The sequence below is a fragment of the Mus musculus genome, chromosome 9 (assembly GCF_000001635.26).
Source record: "Mus musculus strain C57BL/6J chromosome 9, GRCm38.p6 C57BL/6J".
In the NCBI taxonomy this organism is placed as follows: domain Eukaryota; kingdom Metazoa; phylum Chordata; class Mammalia; order Rodentia; family Muridae; genus Mus; species Mus musculus.
In genome coordinates this window covers 3756869-3775105 of record NC_000075.6, presented here as the reverse complement: position 1 = coordinate 3775105, position 18237 = coordinate 3756869, and the positions used below count along the sequence as shown (strand labels likewise).

Genomic DNA, 18237 nt, shown 5'->3' with positions numbered 1-18237 from the left:
ATTCTTCACTGAGTTAGAAAGGGCAATTTGCAAATTCATCTGAAAAACAAAAAATCTAGGGCAGTAAAAACTATTCTCAACAATAAAAGAACCTATGGGGGAATCAACATGCCTGACCTCAAGCTGTACTACAGAGCAATTGTGATAAAAAAAACTCCATGGTAGTGGTATAGTGGCAGACAGGTAGATCAATGGTATAGAATTGAAGACCAATAAATGAACCCACAACTATGGTCACTTGATCTTTGACAAGGGAGCTAAAACCATCCAGTGGAAAAAAAAAGACAGTATTTTCAACAAATGCTGCTGGCACAACTGGCATTTATCATGTAGAAGAATGAGAATTGATCCATTCTTATCTCCTTGCACAATGCTGAAGTGTAAGTGGATCAAAGAACTCCACATAAAACCTGAGACACTTAAATTTAAAGAGGAGAAAGTGGGGAAAATCCTCCAAGATATGGCACAGGGGAAAAATTCCTAAACAGAACAGCAATTGCCTGTGCTGTAAGATCAAGAATTGATAAATGGGACTTCATAAAATTGCAAAGCTTCTGTAGGGCAAAAGATACTGTCAATAAGACAAAAAGGCCACAAACAGATTGGGAAAGAATTTTTACCAATCTGATAGGGGACTAATATCCAATATATACAAAGAGCTCAAGAAGCTGAACTCCAGAAATTCAAATAATCCCATTAAAAATGGGGTATACAGCTAAGCAAAAAATTCTTAACTGAGGAATACGGAAGGGCTGAGAAGCACTTGAAAAAATATTCAACATCTTTAATCATCAGGGAAATGCAAATCAAAACAACCCCAAGATTCCACCTCACACCAGTCAGAATGGCTAGGATCAAAAATTCAGGTGATAGCAGATGCTGGTGTGAATGAGGAGAAAGAGGAACATTCCTCCATTGTTGGTGGGATTGCAAGCTGGTACAACCACTCTGGAAATCAATCTGGTGCTTCCTCAGAAAACTGGACATAGTACTACTGCTAGATCCAGCAATACCTCTCCTGGGCATATACCCAGAAGATATTCAAACTGGTAATAAGGACACATGCTCCACTATGTTCATAACTGCCTTATGTATAAGAGCCATAATCTAGAAGTAACCCATATGTCCCTCAACAGAAGATTGGATATAGAAAATGTGGTACATTTACACAATGGAGTACTACTCAGCTATTAAAAACAATAAATTTATGAAATTCTTGGGCAAATGGATATATCTGGAGGATATCATGCAGAGTGGGGTAATACAATCACAAAAAAGTCACTTGATATGCACTCACTGATAAGTGGATATTAGCCCAGAAACCTAGAATACCAAGATACAACTTCCAAAACACAAGAAAATCAAGAAGGAAGACCAACGTGTGGATACTTCATTCCTCTCTCGAATACGGAATAAACTATCTATGGAAGGAGGTGCAGAGACAATGGTTGGAGCTAAGATGAAAGGATGGACCATCCTGAGACTGTCCCACTCGGGGGTCCATCCCATAATCAGCCACCAAATGCAGACACTATTTCATAAGCCGGCAAGATTTTGCTGAAAGGACCCTGATATAGCTGTATCCTGTGAAGCTTTACCTGTGCCTGGCAAATACAGAAGTGGATGCTCACAGTCATCTATAGTATGTAGCACAGGGCCACCAATATAGGAGCTAGGGAAAGTACCCACGAGCTGAAGGGGTCTGCAACCCTATAGGTGGAACAACAATATGAACTAACCAGTACCCCCAGAGCTCATGTCTCTAGCTGCATATGTAGCAGAAGATGGCCTAGTTGGCCATCATTGTGAAGAGACGCCCTTGGTCTAGCAAACTTTATATGCCCCAGTACAGGGGAACGCCAGAGCCAAGAAGTGGGAGTGAGTGGGTAGGGGAGCAGGGAAGGGGGAGGGTATAGGGGACTTTTGGGATAGCATTTGAAATGCAAATGAAGAAAATATCTAATAAAAAAAAAAAACCAATGTATTACCTCATCTCTCCTGTCCTAAGCTTAATCATCTTGCCCCTGCCAACCTCCTAGGCCATCCACTGGTAGTAACTGCTGCTGGGATCCTGGAGATCTTAAATGATGACTGTGTGCTACTTGGTCCAAACCTGACCGAAAAACCCCTCTCTTTCACTACTTCTCTATATTTCTTCTGGGACCCAAGTACTAACTGAACCTTCTGTCCAGCAATTGGTTCCAAGCCTTCCTTATTGACTAATTCAAGTGCCAGTTAGGAAACCGGACCTTAGTATCAGTACCTCCTTCTACATTACTGCTTTTATAATTCTAAAAGGACTTCACCTCATTGATAAAATCAAAGTAAAATCTTTAAAATGCCCAAGATTTTCACATAGTACAATATATACTGACTTCTGCATCTGCATGTCAACCTACTGGATTCCATCATTCCTTGTGAGTCTTTTTTTTTTCACCCTTTCTTATTTAGATTCCAATTCCACTGCTTAGAATATGCTCTTTTATTGCTCTTCTAGCTTGTTACTGTCTAGGAAGCATTTTTTGTCTTCCTTATCTCAAGTCTGTGTGTTTGCCAAAGGCATAACACTAAAGGCACAAAACTTCACTGGTAATTTTTAAAGCACTGTGGACCTTTGAAATTGACAAAATAATTCACATATCAATGTAGTTATTGGAACAGAAGGTTTATTTGTGACTTCCACCTCACCTCCAATCACATGGAAATTAGTGCTTTTTTAGTCATAGCACCATACTCAAATGCATGTTTTCATAACATTTGCTAGCATCCATGGGCATCTGCTCTCTTATTAAAAGAAGTTAGAAATACTTTTACAAATATCTAAAAACTCTTCTAACTTTCTGGCAAGAAACTGCTACTCCCTGTCTAGTCAAGTAGTAGCAAATGTAAATGACAGTACTGACTGAGGTTATTGGAAAAGTAAGTATAACTCTTTAACCGTCTTCAATTTCAAAAGTTTCTCCACTGATAATAAAATCACAAAATATGTAACTCCCAGGAGACCATAAGTGTGACTTTAATTTCATTTAGGGAAGCAGAATAAATTGATACATATGTATTTATAAAATTCCAGCAATACATTAAGTAATTTGAAAAGTCCTCTGGTTTATTAGAAACAAAGAACAAGAACGCATTTTAGTCCTGATGTAAAGTCTGAGTCTAGCTGAAACAATACATCCATAAGGTTATGGTTCATTCCACAAAGGCTGGCCTAGATCCAGTGGACAGGCACATTTAGCAGCTCCACACTGTTAAGGGTAAAACAAAACAATTATTTTTTGATAGAAGTTCTGTAGACTTAGAATTTTGTGTGAGAAAAGCCTGTTTTCTTTCTTATAAATGAGGTTATAAACGAAAGCATTTAAGTTTCCTATATAGTGCCTTATCAAAAAATGGACATTTGGTTTCTCCAAATGTGTCTTATGAAGCATGGATGATTTTCACCAACATATTTTCCTGGCTCTCATCTTTTCTAAAATATAAATAAACAGACTTAGAAGTGTGATTTGGCAAATTTGCTTGGTGGGTATTGTTTCCTACCAAGACTGACAGCCAGATTTCAATTTTTGGTATGAATTTGGTAAGTAGAAAAAAATCACTTTCCCTACCAGGTCCCTCCCTCCATGAAAAACAGGCAACCTCAGGAAATAGGTTGGGGGGACCCTCCAGAATGCTCCAGAGACCTGGGAGGTAAGAGACTCTCAGGAATCAAAGGGAGGGATCTTAGATGAAATGCCCTCCATTGGGGAGAGGAAACTTATAGAGCCCACCTTCAGCAGGAAAACAGGGCATCAAGTGAGGGATGGGGCTGCCATCCCATATTAACATCTCTGACCCATAATTGTTCCTGTCTGAAAGAATTACAGGGATGAAAACAGAGAAGAGCCTGAGGAAAAGAAGGTCCAGTGACAGACCCGAACTGGGATCCAGCTCAAGGGGAGGTCCCAAGGCCTGACACTATTACTGAGGCTATGGAGTGCTCACAGATGTGACCTACCATGACTGCCCTCCTAAAGACTCGACAAGCATCTAAAAGAGTCAGATGCAGATATTTTTACCCAACCAATAGACAGAAGAAGCTGACCCCAGTTGTTGAATTGGGGAAGGCTGAAAGAAGCTGATGAGAAAGGCAATCCTTTAGGTGGACCAGCCATCTCAATGAATCTGGACCCCCAAGATCTCTCAAACATTGGACCACCAAATAGAGAGCATACACTAGTTGATATGAGGTCTCCAACACACATACAGTAGAGGACTTCCTGGTCTGTGTTCATTCAGAGATGATGCACTAAAGCCTCAAGAGACTGGAGGACCAACGGAGTATAGAGGTCAGGTAGAATGAGGGGTGGAGACATCCATGTGGAGACACAGGGTGTGGGATGTGGAGCTGTAGAAGGGTGGATGGGGGTGGGGAATGGAATGTGGAGTGTAACAAATAAATTAAAACAAAAACAAAAGAAAAAATCAATTCCTCAATTTGTTCTCTGACTTCCAATGTGTACCATGGCACTCACATGATAAAACACACACATAATAAATACACAGACAAACAAACAAACACATGCAGTTTTCTATGAAATTTCTATGAAAAACACATGATAACTTTCTATGAGAAATGTTTTACTATGGACATTTATTTATCTCTACTTCTGAATTCTGTGTTTATGTATTGATGTGAATGTGTGTCTCAAAACTCATCTTTGAAAAAAATAAAATCTTTTTTATTTCATTTTTTATTAGATATTTTCTTCATTTACATTTCAAATGCTATACCAAAAGTCCCCTATACCCTCCTTCCGTCCTGCTCCCCAACCCACCAACTCCCGTTTCCTGGCCCTGGAATTCCCTGTACTTGGGCATATGATCTTCACAAGACCAAGGGGCTGTCCTCCCATGAATGGCCAACTGAGAAATTCTCTGCCACTAGAGACACAGTTCTGGGGGATACTAGTTAGTTCATATTGTTGATCCTCCTATACAGTTGCAGACCCCTTTAGGTCCTTGGGTGTTTTCTCTAGCTCCTTCTTTAGGGTCCCTGTGTTACATCCAATAGATGACTGTGAACATCCACTTCTGTATTTACCAGGCACTGGCATAGCCTCACAAGAGAGAGCTATATCAAGGTCCTGCCAACAAAATCTTTTTGGCATATGCAGTAGTGTCTGGGTTTGGTGATTTATATGGGATGGGTCCATGTGTGGGGTAGTCTCGAGATGGTTTTTCCTTCCTTCTTAGCTCCAAACTCTGTCTCTGTAACTCTTTCCATGGGTACTTTGTTTCCCGTTCTAAGAAGGAATGAAGTATCTACACTTTGATCTTCCTTCTTCTTGAGTTTCATGTGTTTTGTAAATTGTGTCTTGGATCCTCTAAGTTTTTGGGCTAACATACACTTATCAGTGAATACACCTCATGTGAGTACTTTTGTGGTTGGGCTACCTCAATCAGGATGATATCCTCCAGATCCATCCATTTACCTAAGAATTTCATGAATCCATTGTTTTTAATTGCTAAGTAGTATTCCGATGTGTACCACATTTTCTGTATCCATTCCTCTGTTGAGGGACATCTGGGTTCTTTCCAGCTTCTAGCTATTATAAATAAGGCTGCTAGGAAAATAGAGGAGCATATGTCCTTATTATAAGTTGGAATATCTTCTGGTATATGCCCAGAAGAGGAATGGCATGATCTTCCAGTAGTACTATGTCCAATTTTCTGAGGAACCACCAGGCTGATTTCCAGAGTGGTTGTACAAGTTTGCAATCCCACCAACATGGAAGAAGTGTCCCTCTTTCTCCAAATCCTAGCCAGCATCTGCTGTCACCTGAATTTTTTATCTTAGCCATTCTGATTGGTGTGAGGTGGAATCTCAGGGTTGCTTTGATTTGCATTTCCCTGATGATTAAGAATGTTGAACATTTTTTCAGTTGCTTCTCAGCCATTCAGTATTCCTCAGTTCAGAATTGTTTGATAGGCTCTGTGTCCCATTTTTAATATGGCAATTTGATCTTCTGGAGTCTATCTTTTTGATATATATATATATTAGTCCCCTACCAGATTTAGGATTGGTAAAGATCCTTTCCCAATCTGTTGGTGACCTTTTTGTCTTATTCAGAGTGTCTTTTGCCTTACAGAAGCTTTGCAATTTTATGAGGCCCCATATGTCAATTCTCCATCTTACAGCACAAGCCATTGCTGTTCTGCTCAGGAATATTTCCCCAGTGCCCATGTTTTTGAGGCTTTTCCCCACTTTCTCCTATATAAGTTTCAGTGTCTCTGGTTTTATGTGGAGTTCCTTGATCCACTTAGACTTGACCTTAGTACAAGGAGATAAGAATGGATCAATTTGCATTCCTCTTCATGATAACCATCAGTTGTGTCAGAACCGTTTGTTGAAAATGCTATTTTTTCCACTGGATGGTTTTATCTCCCTTGTCAAACAAAGATCAAGTGACCATAGGTGTGTGGGTTCATTTCTGGGTCTTCAAGTCTATTCTATTGATTTACCTGTTTGTCACTGTACCAGGACCATGCAGTTTTTATCACAATTGTTCTGTAGTACAGCTTTAGGTCAGGCATGGCAATTCCAAGAGAGGTTCATTTATCATTGAGAAGAATTTTTGCTATCCTTGGTTTTTTTGTTATTCCAGATGAATTTACAAATTGCCCTTTCTAATTCATCGAATTGAGTTGGAATTTTGATGGAGACTATATTGAGTCTGTAGATTGCTTTCTGCAATATAGCCATTTTTACTATATTGATCCTGCCAATTCATGAGCATTGGAGATCTATCCATCTTCTGAAATCTTTGATTTTTTTCTTCAGAGAGTTGAAGTTCTTATGCAGATCTTTCACTTCCTTAGTTAGAGTCACAGTACGATATTATATATTATTTGTGACTATTGTGAAGGGTGTTGTTTTCCTAATTTGTTTCTCAGCCTGGTTAACATTTTTGTGTAGAGAAAGGCCATTGATTTGTTTGAGTTAATTTTATACCCACCTACTGCACTGAAGTTGTTCATCAGGATTAGGAGTTCTCTGTTGGAATTTTTAGGATCAGTTATATGTACCATCATATCATCTGCAAATAGTGATATTTTGACTTCCTCCTTTCCAGTTTGTATCCCCTTGACCTCCTTTTGTTCTATAATCCTCTGGCTAGAACTTCTAGTACTATATTGTATAGGTAGGTAGAAAGTGGGCAGCCTTGTCTAGTCCCCAATTTTATTGGGATTGCTTCCACTTTCCTCTCTATTTACTTTGATGTTGGCTCCTGGTTTGCTGTAGATTGTTTTTAAGGTATGGGTCTTGAATTCCTGAACTTTCCATGACTTTTATCATAAATGTGTGTTGGATTTTTTTAAATGCTTTCTCAGCATCTAATGAGATGCTCATGTGGTTTTTGTCTTTGAGTTTGTTTATAAAGTGTGTTACATTGATGGGTTTCCATATATTAAACCATCCCTGAATCCCTAGAAGGAAACCTACTTGATCATGATGGATAACTGTTTTGATGTGTTCTTGGATTCAATTAGTGAGAATTATATTGAGTATTTTTGCTTCGATATTCATAAGGGATATTGGCCTGAAGTTCTCTATCTTTGTTGAGTCTTTATGTGGTTTAGGTATCACAGTAATTGTGGCTTACTAGAATGAATTGTATAAAGTAACTTCGTTTGCTATTTTGTGGAATAATTTGAGGAGAACTGGAATTAGGTCTTCTTTGAAGGTCTGATAGAATTCTGCACTAAACCCTTCTGGTCCTGGAGTTTTTTGTTTGGGAGACTATTAATGACTGCTTCTATTTCTTTAGGTGATATAGGATTGTTTAGGTCATTAATCTGATCCTGTTTAACTTTGGTACCTGGTATCTGTCTAGAAATTTGTTCAATTATCCAGGTTTTCCAGTTTTGTTGAGTATAGCTTTTTGTAGCAGGATCTGATGGTGTTTTGGATTTCCTCAAGCTCTGTTGTTATGTCTTGCTTTTCATTTCTGATTTTGTTAATTAGTATAAGGTCCCTGTGCCCTCTAGTGAGTCTGCCTAATGGTTTGTCTATCTTGTTGATTTTCTCAAAGTACCAGCTCCTGGTTTGGTAGATTCTTTGAATAGTTTTTTTTGTTGCCACGTGGTTGATTTCAGCCATAAGTTTATTTCCTGCACTCTACTCCTCCTGGGTGAATTTGCTTCCTTTTCTTCTAGAGCTTTTTAGGTGTTCTGTCAAGCTGCTATGGTATGCTCTCTCTAGTTTATCTTTTTGGAAGCACTCAGAGCTATCAGTTTTCCTCTTAAGAAAGCTTTCATTGTGTCCAATAAGTTTGGGTATGTTGTGGCTTCATTTTCATTAAATTCTAAAAAGTCTTTAATTTCTTTCTTTATTTCTTCCTTTCCTAAGTTATCATTGAGTAGAGTATTCTTAAGCTTCCACGTGGATATTTGCTTTCTATTATTTATGTTGTTATATAAGATTAGTCTTAATCCATGGTGATCTGATAGGATGCATGGGATAATTTCAATATTTTTCTATCTTTTGAGACCTGTTTTGTGGAGAAGGTGCCATGAGGAGCTGAGAGGAAGGTATAACCTTTTGTTTTAGGATAAAATGTTCTCTAGATATCTGTTAAATCCATTTCATTCATAACTTCTGTTAGTTTCAATGTGTCTGTTTAGTTTCTGTTTCTGGCATCTGTCCATTGATGAGAGTCAGGTGTTGAAGTCTCCCACTATTATTGTGTGAGGTGCAATATGTGCTTTGAGCTTTACTATAGTTTCTTTAATGAATGTGGATGCCCTTGCAGTTGGTGTATAGATATTCAGAATTCAGACTTCATCTTGGAAGGTTTTACCTTTGATGGATATGAAGTGCCTCTCCTTGTCTTTTTTTGTAACTTTGGGTTGACAGTCAATTTTATTCCATATTAGAAAAGCTACTCCAGCTTGTTGCTTAGTACCATTTGCTTTGAAAATTGTTTTCCAATCTTTTACCCTGAGGTAGTGTCTGTCTTCTTCCCTAAGGTGGGTTTCCTGTAAGCTGCAAAAAGTTGGGTCCTGTTTATGTAGCCAGTCTGTTAGTCTATGTCATTTTATACAGGAATTGAGTCCATTGATGTTAAGAGATATTAAGGAAAAGTAATTGTTGCTTCCTGGGTTTTTTTGTTGTTGTTGTTGTTGTTGTTGTTGTTAGAGTTGGGATTTATATCCGTTGCAGGCCTGCATTCATGGAAAGATATTGTGTGAATTTGATTTTGTCATGTAATACTTTGGTTTCTCTTTCTATGGAAATTGAAAGTTTTGCTGGGTGTAGTAGCTGGCATTTGTCTTCTCTTAGGGTATGCATAATATCTCTCCAGGATCTTCTGGCTTTCATAGTCTCTGCTGAGATGTCAGGTGTAATTCTAATAGGTCTACCTTTATGTGTCACTTGACCTTTTTCACTTAGTGCTTTTATACATTTAGTGCATTTGTTGTTCTGGTTATTATGTGTCAGGAGGAATTTCTTTTCCGGTACAATCTATTTGGAGTTTTGTAGGCTTCTTGTATGTTCATGGGCATCTCTTTCTTTAGGTTAGGGAAGTTTTCTTCTATAAATTTTTTTTTAAGATATTTACTGAGATGAAAGGATGGACTAGAGATGAAAGGATGGACCATGTAGAGACTGCCATATCCAGGGATCCACCCCATAATCAGCATCCAAATGCTGACACCATTGCATATACTAGCAAGATTTTATCGAAAGGACCCAGATGTAGCTGTCTCTTGTGAGACTATGCCGGGGCCTAGCAAACACAGAAGTGGATGCTCACAGTCAGCTAATGGATGGATCACAGGGCTCCCAATGGAGGAGCTAGAGAAAGTACCCAAGGAGCTAAAGGGATCTGCAACCCTATAGGTGGAACAACATTATGAACTAACCAGTACCCCGGAGCTCTTGACTCTAGCTGCATATGTATCAAAAGATGGCCTAGTCGGCCATCACTGGAAAGAGAGGCCCATTGGACACGCAAACTTTATATGCCCCAGTACAGGGGAACACCAGGGCCAAAAAGGGGGAGTGGGTGGGTAGGGGAGTGGGGGTGGATGGGTATGGGGGACTTTTGGTATAGCATTGGAAATGTAAATGAGCTAAATACCTAATAAAAAATGGGAAAAAAATATTTACTGACCCTTTAAGTTGAAAATCTTCATTCTCATCTATATCTACAATCCTTAAGTTTGATGTTCTCATTGTATCCTGGATTTCCTGGATGTTTTGGATTAAGATCATTTTGCATTTTGCATTTTCTTTGATTGTTGTGTCCATGTTCTCTATGGAATCTTCTGCACCATTCTCTCTTCCATCTCTTGTATTCTGTTGCTGATGCTTGCATCTGTGGTTCCTGATTTCTTTCCTAGGGTTTCTATCTCCAGAGTTGTCTCTTTTTGGGTTGTCTTTATTGTTTCTACTTCCATTTTTAGATCTTGATACTTTTGTTCAAATCCATCACCTGTTTGGTTCTGTTTTCCTGTAGTTGTCTAAGGTATTTTTGTGTTACCTCTTTAAGGTCTTCTACCTTTTTAGCAGTGTTTTCCTGTAATTGCTTGAGGAATTTTTGTGCTTCCTCTTTAATGGCTTCTACCTGTTTAGCAGTGTTCTCCTGTATTTCTTTAAGTGAGTTATTAATGCCCTTCTTAAAATCCTCTACCACCATCCTGAGATATGATTTTAGATCCAAATCTTGCTTTTCGGATGTGTTGGGACTTGCTGTGGTGGGTGTACTGGGTTCTGATGATGTCCAGTGTTCTTGGTTTCTGTTAGTAAGATTCATTCGTTTGCCTTTTGCTATCTGGTAATTTCTGTTGTTAGATTTTGTAGTTGTCTCTGGCTGGAGCTTGTTCCTCCTGTGATTCTTTAGCCTCTGTCAGCACTCCTGGGAGACCAACTCTCTCCTGAGTCCCTGTGGTCAATACATTCTCTCCAGGCAAGTTCTCCTCTTGCAATGAAGGTGCACAGAAGTCTGGAGCTCAGATCCCCTCCTGATTCCTGGTGTTCGCCCTCTCCCTGGTGTCTGACTCTCCTTTGGCAGGGAAGGTGTTCAGTGGTCTGTGTCTCAGCTCTGTCTCCTGGCAATGATTTCAAGATCCCTGGTGTGCTATGGTGCCTGTAGTGAGGAGAGTCCTCTGGAGACCTTTGAGCCCTCAGTTGAGATTGCACTGAAGATGGTACAGGGCTGGCGCGGTCCAGACCGAACCCCAACTGCTGGTCTAGCAGGCGTTCTTTGTCCCTGTTCCTGCTAGCACAAGACCCTCTGGGTTTTTTGGAACTGATGTTGTATTCCACTCGCCAGTGATCTCCCAGTCCTGGCAGGACTCCGGGAGAGTTCTCTGGGGCCCTCCACGGCAATGGCTCTGAAGATGGTGCTGGGCATTTTTTGTACTTCTATCACGTCTAGTGTTCCAAATAGATTTAAAAAACTGGTTGAAAGCATATTACTTTTAGCATCAGAAGATATGTATATTTAAGGGGCATTTAACTGTTATAAAGTATTTTGATGACTTAAAAATTTTCAATATCAAGTTGTATATTTTAAAATAAATATTATTTGTTTAATAATAATAGAAAAAGCTTCCATTGTAGTGCCACTCTCCAAAGTTCCTCTCAGCCTGCCTAGTCTAATATCTCTATTGACAGTCATTAATTTAAATAAATTCAAATTACCAGTCTTTTATTGTTTGCTTTCAACACATTATCAAATCTCACATTGTACATTATTGATGTTGCCTTTTGCTGACTCTGTCTAGGTAATTACAAAGGGATCAAAACTATAATGTCTGTTTTCTCCAAATTTCCTGGATCCACCCCAGTATTCACATACCTCTAAAAATCTTGTCAACTGGCTGGGCAGTGGTAGCACATGCCTTTAATCCCAGCACTTGGGTGGCAGAGGCCAACCTGGTCCACAGAGTGAGTTCCAGGACAGCCAGGGCTGTACAAAGAAGCCATGTCTTGAAAAACCAAAATACCAAAAAGAACCAAAAGACCAAAATACAAAAACAAAAATAAAACAAAACAACAACAACAACAAAAACAGAATAAAAAGAAAAAAAAATATTGTCATCCAGGCCCATGCAAAGCCTTTAGTTTTCTCATGGCTTAAAATGTGCTCTGTGAAACACATAGCTTCTTCCCATACCCCACCCTTTATAAAACTGTGAATTATTTTAGCAGAATCTCCTTAACATGGCCTACATTTACTGAATTCTTCCACTCCAATTATAATTCATCACTGCTTCTCTGTAATGATAGTGAAACACTAAAAGGTAAACTTGCCAGGCCCATGTATAAAGACTGGGTATTACTGAGTCATCTTGGAGTGTATCTTTGAGATAACTCTCTCTACATTGTTTTCTATTATTGTTCCACCTTCTCTCCTTTGTAATATAAACGTGTCTTGCATATTTTTCTCTTCAAACTTCCTATTCAAGGTTTACCTATACTTTAAAGCTAACAACTGTCTTACATTTTGTAAATCATCAGGGTTGTTTAATAATGGCCTTTGGGACATAGTATTTTTCAGTAGTAGTTAAAATATGCATGTGATTTATGTTATAAATATCCAACTCTTCAAAGTACATAGTAGTAATTATTCTAGGGTATACAACAGCATAGTGCAAATATGCTTAAAAATAAACATGAATGGTTTCGTGATAGAAAATAGGAAGGTCAGCCTTAGAATTGCTTATTTATATTCTTTCTAATATATTTCTCACAATGTACTTGTTTTTACTATTCCTTTCGCCATCCCCTTAAAAGTAATGTGTGTACATGTCTGTTTGCATGTGTGTGTGCATATGTGGATTCACTTGCATGCACAAGTACTTATGAATGCCAGATGTTAACTTCAAGCATCTTCCTTTGTCATTCTCTGCCACAATATTTTGAGAATGATTTTCTCACTGAACCTAGAGCTTCCTGCTTTTGATGGTCAATTTATGCTAGCAAAGCAGCCCACCTGTCTCTGCTCTCCCAGCACCAAGGTTACAAGTGCATTCCACTCTGACTGTATATTTTGAGGGTGCTGATGACCTGGAGTCAGTAACATCAGCGCATATTGTGTCTGAATTGGCAAAATATAATTCTTTTTAAGCAAAATGAACAGCTAAAGCTGACCAATCTACTTATTGCAGATACACATATCCCTTGTATTGAATATGTTAAAAACTAATAGCCCTAGAATTGTATAAGTTCATACATCATTATTTAAATTTAAGAAGCAAGTTTGCTTGAGGAAAATTTGTTATCTGTATTATTTTTGTTTACATACATACATACATAAACACACACACTGAGGAGAGGTAGACAGTGAAGCTAAGGATTACATCAAGAAAATCATTTTGGAGTATAAAACTTGCTGGTAATGTGTCCTAAGTTTAATAACATACAAATAAATATGAAGATCACATCATATTTTAACAGCTTTATTTTCCAATATGTCTATGAAAGCTCATTATATTTTCAGACTTTGGATTTGTTAACCCCAGAAGGCATCACATTTCTTCTTATACTTCTTTTCAAAGCCTCACTTATATCGTATTTAAACTATAGACTAAACAAAGTGAATTTATATATCTATCTTTTCCACTAAATTATATAATTTTAAAATTAAAAAATGCAAGCTGGAGGAGGCGAACACTGAAACTCATGGAGACTAATGATCCCAATAAGATGCAAGATGAAGTATGAAGGAAGAGTGTATAGGCAAGCTTATTCTGATTTCTTCTCTTTCAGGAAATGTCAGTGCATAAGAACCACAGGATTAGGGTGTCCCTCTAGCTTAGAACCAGGCACTGGGCTACATTTTTTTCAATTTTTTTCTTTTCTTTCTTTCTATCTTTCTTTCTTTCTTTCTTTCTTCCTTTCTTTCTTTCTTTCTTTCTTTCTCTTTCTTTTTTTTAGCATTTTGATTGGCATGATTATATTGATTAATCAAAGCATGCATATAGGTGTCAGAACATGACATATATTTATATTAATAGATAGAAGTAGTGCTTGATGAAAACTTTTTATGACCCTGGACTACTTTTATTACAAATTATGCAAAAATAAATTACAGAGAGGTTAAAGACAATTTGTAAAAACTCTTATTTTATATATCTTAGCCATTCTCTACTCAAAATCCTTCCCACTCAGAGTCTAAGTTAGCATCTGCTGTGTGTTCCATATAATTATTCTCTATAGTCTCCGTTTTTCAGGGAGGCACATCTTAATATGAGTACCTCATGAATCATAATCTGAGGGGGAAAATAAGCACATAAGTTCTATCCAAATCTGTTTCCATGTGGCTTATACCATGAAGAGGTTCAACTGCTCAAATTTTCTATGATTATATTAAAACCCTGCCATTCACCATTCGCTTAAATTAAGTGTCCCTGCTGACCTTCATGTAAAAATCCATGGACTCTGACATTACATAATCTGTGTAAAAATCCTTGCAAACTGTTTATCTACTAAGTAGGTAGAGGATTGACCTTCTGGAAATATGGCTGTAACTTTTACAAGAAGTTCATACAGAGTTTGCCAAAAAAAAAACAAACAAACAAATAAATAAATGTTGATTCTTACACAGTTGTGATTTACCCCCATTCAAAGCTAAAAATATTAAGGTTCTGACTGAGAACAATTGACCATATAGGAAAGAGTGAGAATACTTGCATATATTCTTTTAGAAGTAGAGGATCTCACTATATTGATGTTGTGAAGAAGCTCAAAGGTAAATAATATAAACCATATTTTAATATCATTTGTTATGTCCTTTTCTCCAGAAAAATAAATTCCTTATATTGTAGTCTCACTCTCTAAGCAAAAACTAATTATATTTTCAAATTTGCTTAGTATTGTGAGGTTAATTATTTACTAATTTTGAATAAAAAACAGTTGTGCAGAACTATTTTTCTTAAACTGCAATATCAGAATTGCTGAAGTCAATATTTTAAGATGAAATAATGAACTTTTGCTAAGATACTAGAAAGATGTTTATTCTATATAAAGATTTATCTATCTCTCCATAAGTGTGGCAAGTATCACATGTATAATGTATATATATATGTGTGTGTATATATATATATATATATATATATATATATATATATATATATGTAAAATTCATCATCAAGTTCAAAGTAGTATGCATTCTTGTGAGTTGAGAATTTGTTATTAAAGTACATATATATAATTAGCTCATCTCCATTACCTTGTAAATATCCAAAAGGCCACACTGGTGATCAAATCTTGTGTAGAGTTCATTGAGCATGCTGATCACCTGCATGGGAGTACACTGAGCACATATGGCTGTAAAGCCCACAATGTCAGAGAAGAGCATGGTGACATCATCAAACTTTCTGGCCTGTACTTGCTGCCCTTGCCACAACTGCTGGGCTACATCACCAGGGAAAATGGAATACAGCAGATCCACTGTCTTCTTTTTTTCTTCTTCCAGGGCCTGGTGAGTTCTTTCTAATGTGGCCTTTAATTTATCCATCCTCTTCTTCAAGCCATCCTGGGCCTTGGCTTGCTCTCCAACTAAAATTACATCTCGGGTGGCATCATGAATAGGGATGTCTGAGAGATGCAGTCCTCGGCCCATCAGTTCATCCAACTTGTCCACACATGGAGATCCCAAAAACAAAATGGCACTTGATTCTGGGACATGGATCATTTGTCCTTTGATTTCCATCACCTGAGAAAAGGACATGGAAATTTTATCAGTCCTCATCACAAGCAAGCTGAAAAAAAATTATGTAATGCCTGATGGCTAAGAGAAACAAAATTGTTTCTTCACTGTATGAATTGTTGTTTTCACACTAGGAAATATTCAATGTATTCAAAACCATTATACACTTCATGGATCAGAATAGAAATAACTGTTTTCCATCTTATTGTAAAGAAAATGATAAAATATAAAATGAGACTATTGAGAAAATGACACAGGAAAACATTTTTATTCAAGATTGAGAATTATTCCCAGGTGTATTGTTGAATTGGCTTATGAACCAACTCATACCACTTCAGCTTAATAGTAACAGAATCAGGATGAATTGACTTGTCAAAATACCTGTACTTAAGTGTCATTAAAATAACACCACCTTCAAAAATTAAATCTTGGAGTTCAAGATAAATCATCAAGAATATTTAGTGTTAGGTACATAATTTATCCACCTGCTACACAGTACTTGGAAAAAGTAGCAGTCAACATGATGACAAGATTAGTGGGCCCTTCAGTAAGCTGAAAAGTAAAGAAGTTAAACCACAAATCTGTCATTAAGCCATTGTTAGCAGAAAGTGCGTATTCATAAAGTAAAACATACTCCACAGACATAAATTAGAATAGAACTTTAGGCAGTGAAGAATGTAAAGTCCCCTTCTTCCTGGTTCTTTCTGCTGAGGCATACTGCTAGTTGGTCTACTCCCCTTAAGATACCATATCCTGAGCCATCTCAGAAGATCCACTGCACTCAGAGCAGTCAGGCCACTGAGACCACAGCCTGAGGCATCCCAGGAGATGTGTTGCACACAGGGCAACTGATCACCAGCTTTTCTGCTCCCCTAAAGACACCACAGCTTAAAGGCATCCTAGGAGCTCCTCTGTACACAGAGGAACTGAGCAACAGACATCACAGTCTGAAGACCTCCTTGAGATTCTGTGGCATACAGAACAACTTACCCAACAAACTGAAATTCTCCCAGGAGTTCTGATACACACAGGGAAAAAGAAACAACGGTCTGTAGCTGCCCCACTCCATCCCCCGCCCTCAAAGAACATCTTTCCACAAGACAACAGATTGACTGCTCCTCAGTATGAAGGCCTTCCAGGAGATCTACTGTAGCCAGGGAATAAGATCAGCAGCTTCTCTGCCCCTCTGAAGAGACACCAATAGGAAGGTCCCATAGGTGGTCTGCTACAGCCAGGACCTCAGGCCTACCAGAAGACCTGAAGCAACCCAGGGACAAAAGAGGCAGACTCCAGACAGAGTCACCCAGACCATCAAACATGAGGTATAACCAGATGGCTAGAGGCAAGCACAAAACCATAAACAATGGAAGCCAATATATGTGGCATCATCTTAACCCAGTTCTCCCACCATAACATGCCCTGAATATAGAAAGACACCTTGAAATCAGGAAGCTGACCTAAAATCCCATGTCATAAAGTAAGTCCTTTAAGAGAATGTAAATAATGCACTGAAAGAAATAAAAAAAAAAAACAAACAAACAAACAAAAAAAAAAAAAAACAGGTAAACAGGTAGAAGCCCTTAAAGAGTAAACAAATAAATCTCTTAAAGAAATATAGGAAAACACAATCAATGAAAAAGGTGGAGAAATTGAATAAAGCAGTCCAAGATCTAAAAGTGGAAGTAGAAACAATAAAGAAAACACAAATGGATCCCACTTTGGGCCTGTCACTGGAACTTCTTTTTCTCAGTCTCCTCACCATTTCCATCCCTGTAATTCTTTCAGACAGAAAAAATTATGTGTTAGAGATGTGACTGTGAGATGGCAACCTCATCCCTCACTTGATGTCCTGTCTTGCTGCTGGAGGTGGGGACTATAATTGCCCTCTCCCTACTGTCAGGCCTAACACTATTACTATGGAGGCTATGGAATGCTCACAAAAAGGAATCTATCACGAATGCCCTCTGAAAGATCCAACAAGCAGCTGAAAGAGTTAGATGCAGTTAATTGCACCCAACCAATGGACAGAAGCAGCTGACTCCTGTTTTTGAATTAGAGATGGCTGACAGAAGCTGAGAAGGATGGTGAGCCTGTAGGAAGACCAGCAGTTTCAATTAATTTGGACCCCTGACATCTCTCAAACACTAGACCACCAAAGACGGCATACACCAGCTAATCTGAGGCCCCCAACACACATACAGTAGAAGAATTCCAGGTCTGTGTTCATTCAGATTTGAAGGACCTAACTGTCAAGAGACTGGAGGCCCCAGTGAGTTTAGAAGTCAGGTGGGATGGGGGGTGAGGGCATCCATGTGGAGATGGGGTGGGTGGAAAGGAGGTGTGGAATGTGGAGCAGTCTGATGGTGGATGGGGAGGGGAAGGGAGTAAAATATGGAGTGTAAAAAGTGAATTACAAATAACATTAAATTAAAAACAAAAACAAAAATGGAGACAAACCTAGAAATGGAAAAACTAGGAAAGAGGTCAGAAATTACAGATGTAAGTATCACCAACAGATTACAAGAGATAGAAG

General features: G+C 38.2%; 1 protein-coding gene across 2 annotated transcripts in view; it reads right to left on the bottom strand.

The window, feature by feature from the left end:
• Window positions 1-18237, bottom strand: part of Gucy1a2 (guanylate cyclase 1, soluble, alpha 2) — a 373443-nt gene that overhangs the window by 130686 nt on the left and 224520 nt on the right. For both annotated transcript variants that reach the window (NM_001033322.2, XM_011242361.2), the window contains one exon: window positions 15225-15710. In NM_001033322.2, coding sequence (NP_001028494.1) covers window positions 15225-15710 — 486 coding nt within the window. The remainder of the gene's footprint in view (window positions 1-15224; window positions 15711-18237) is intronic.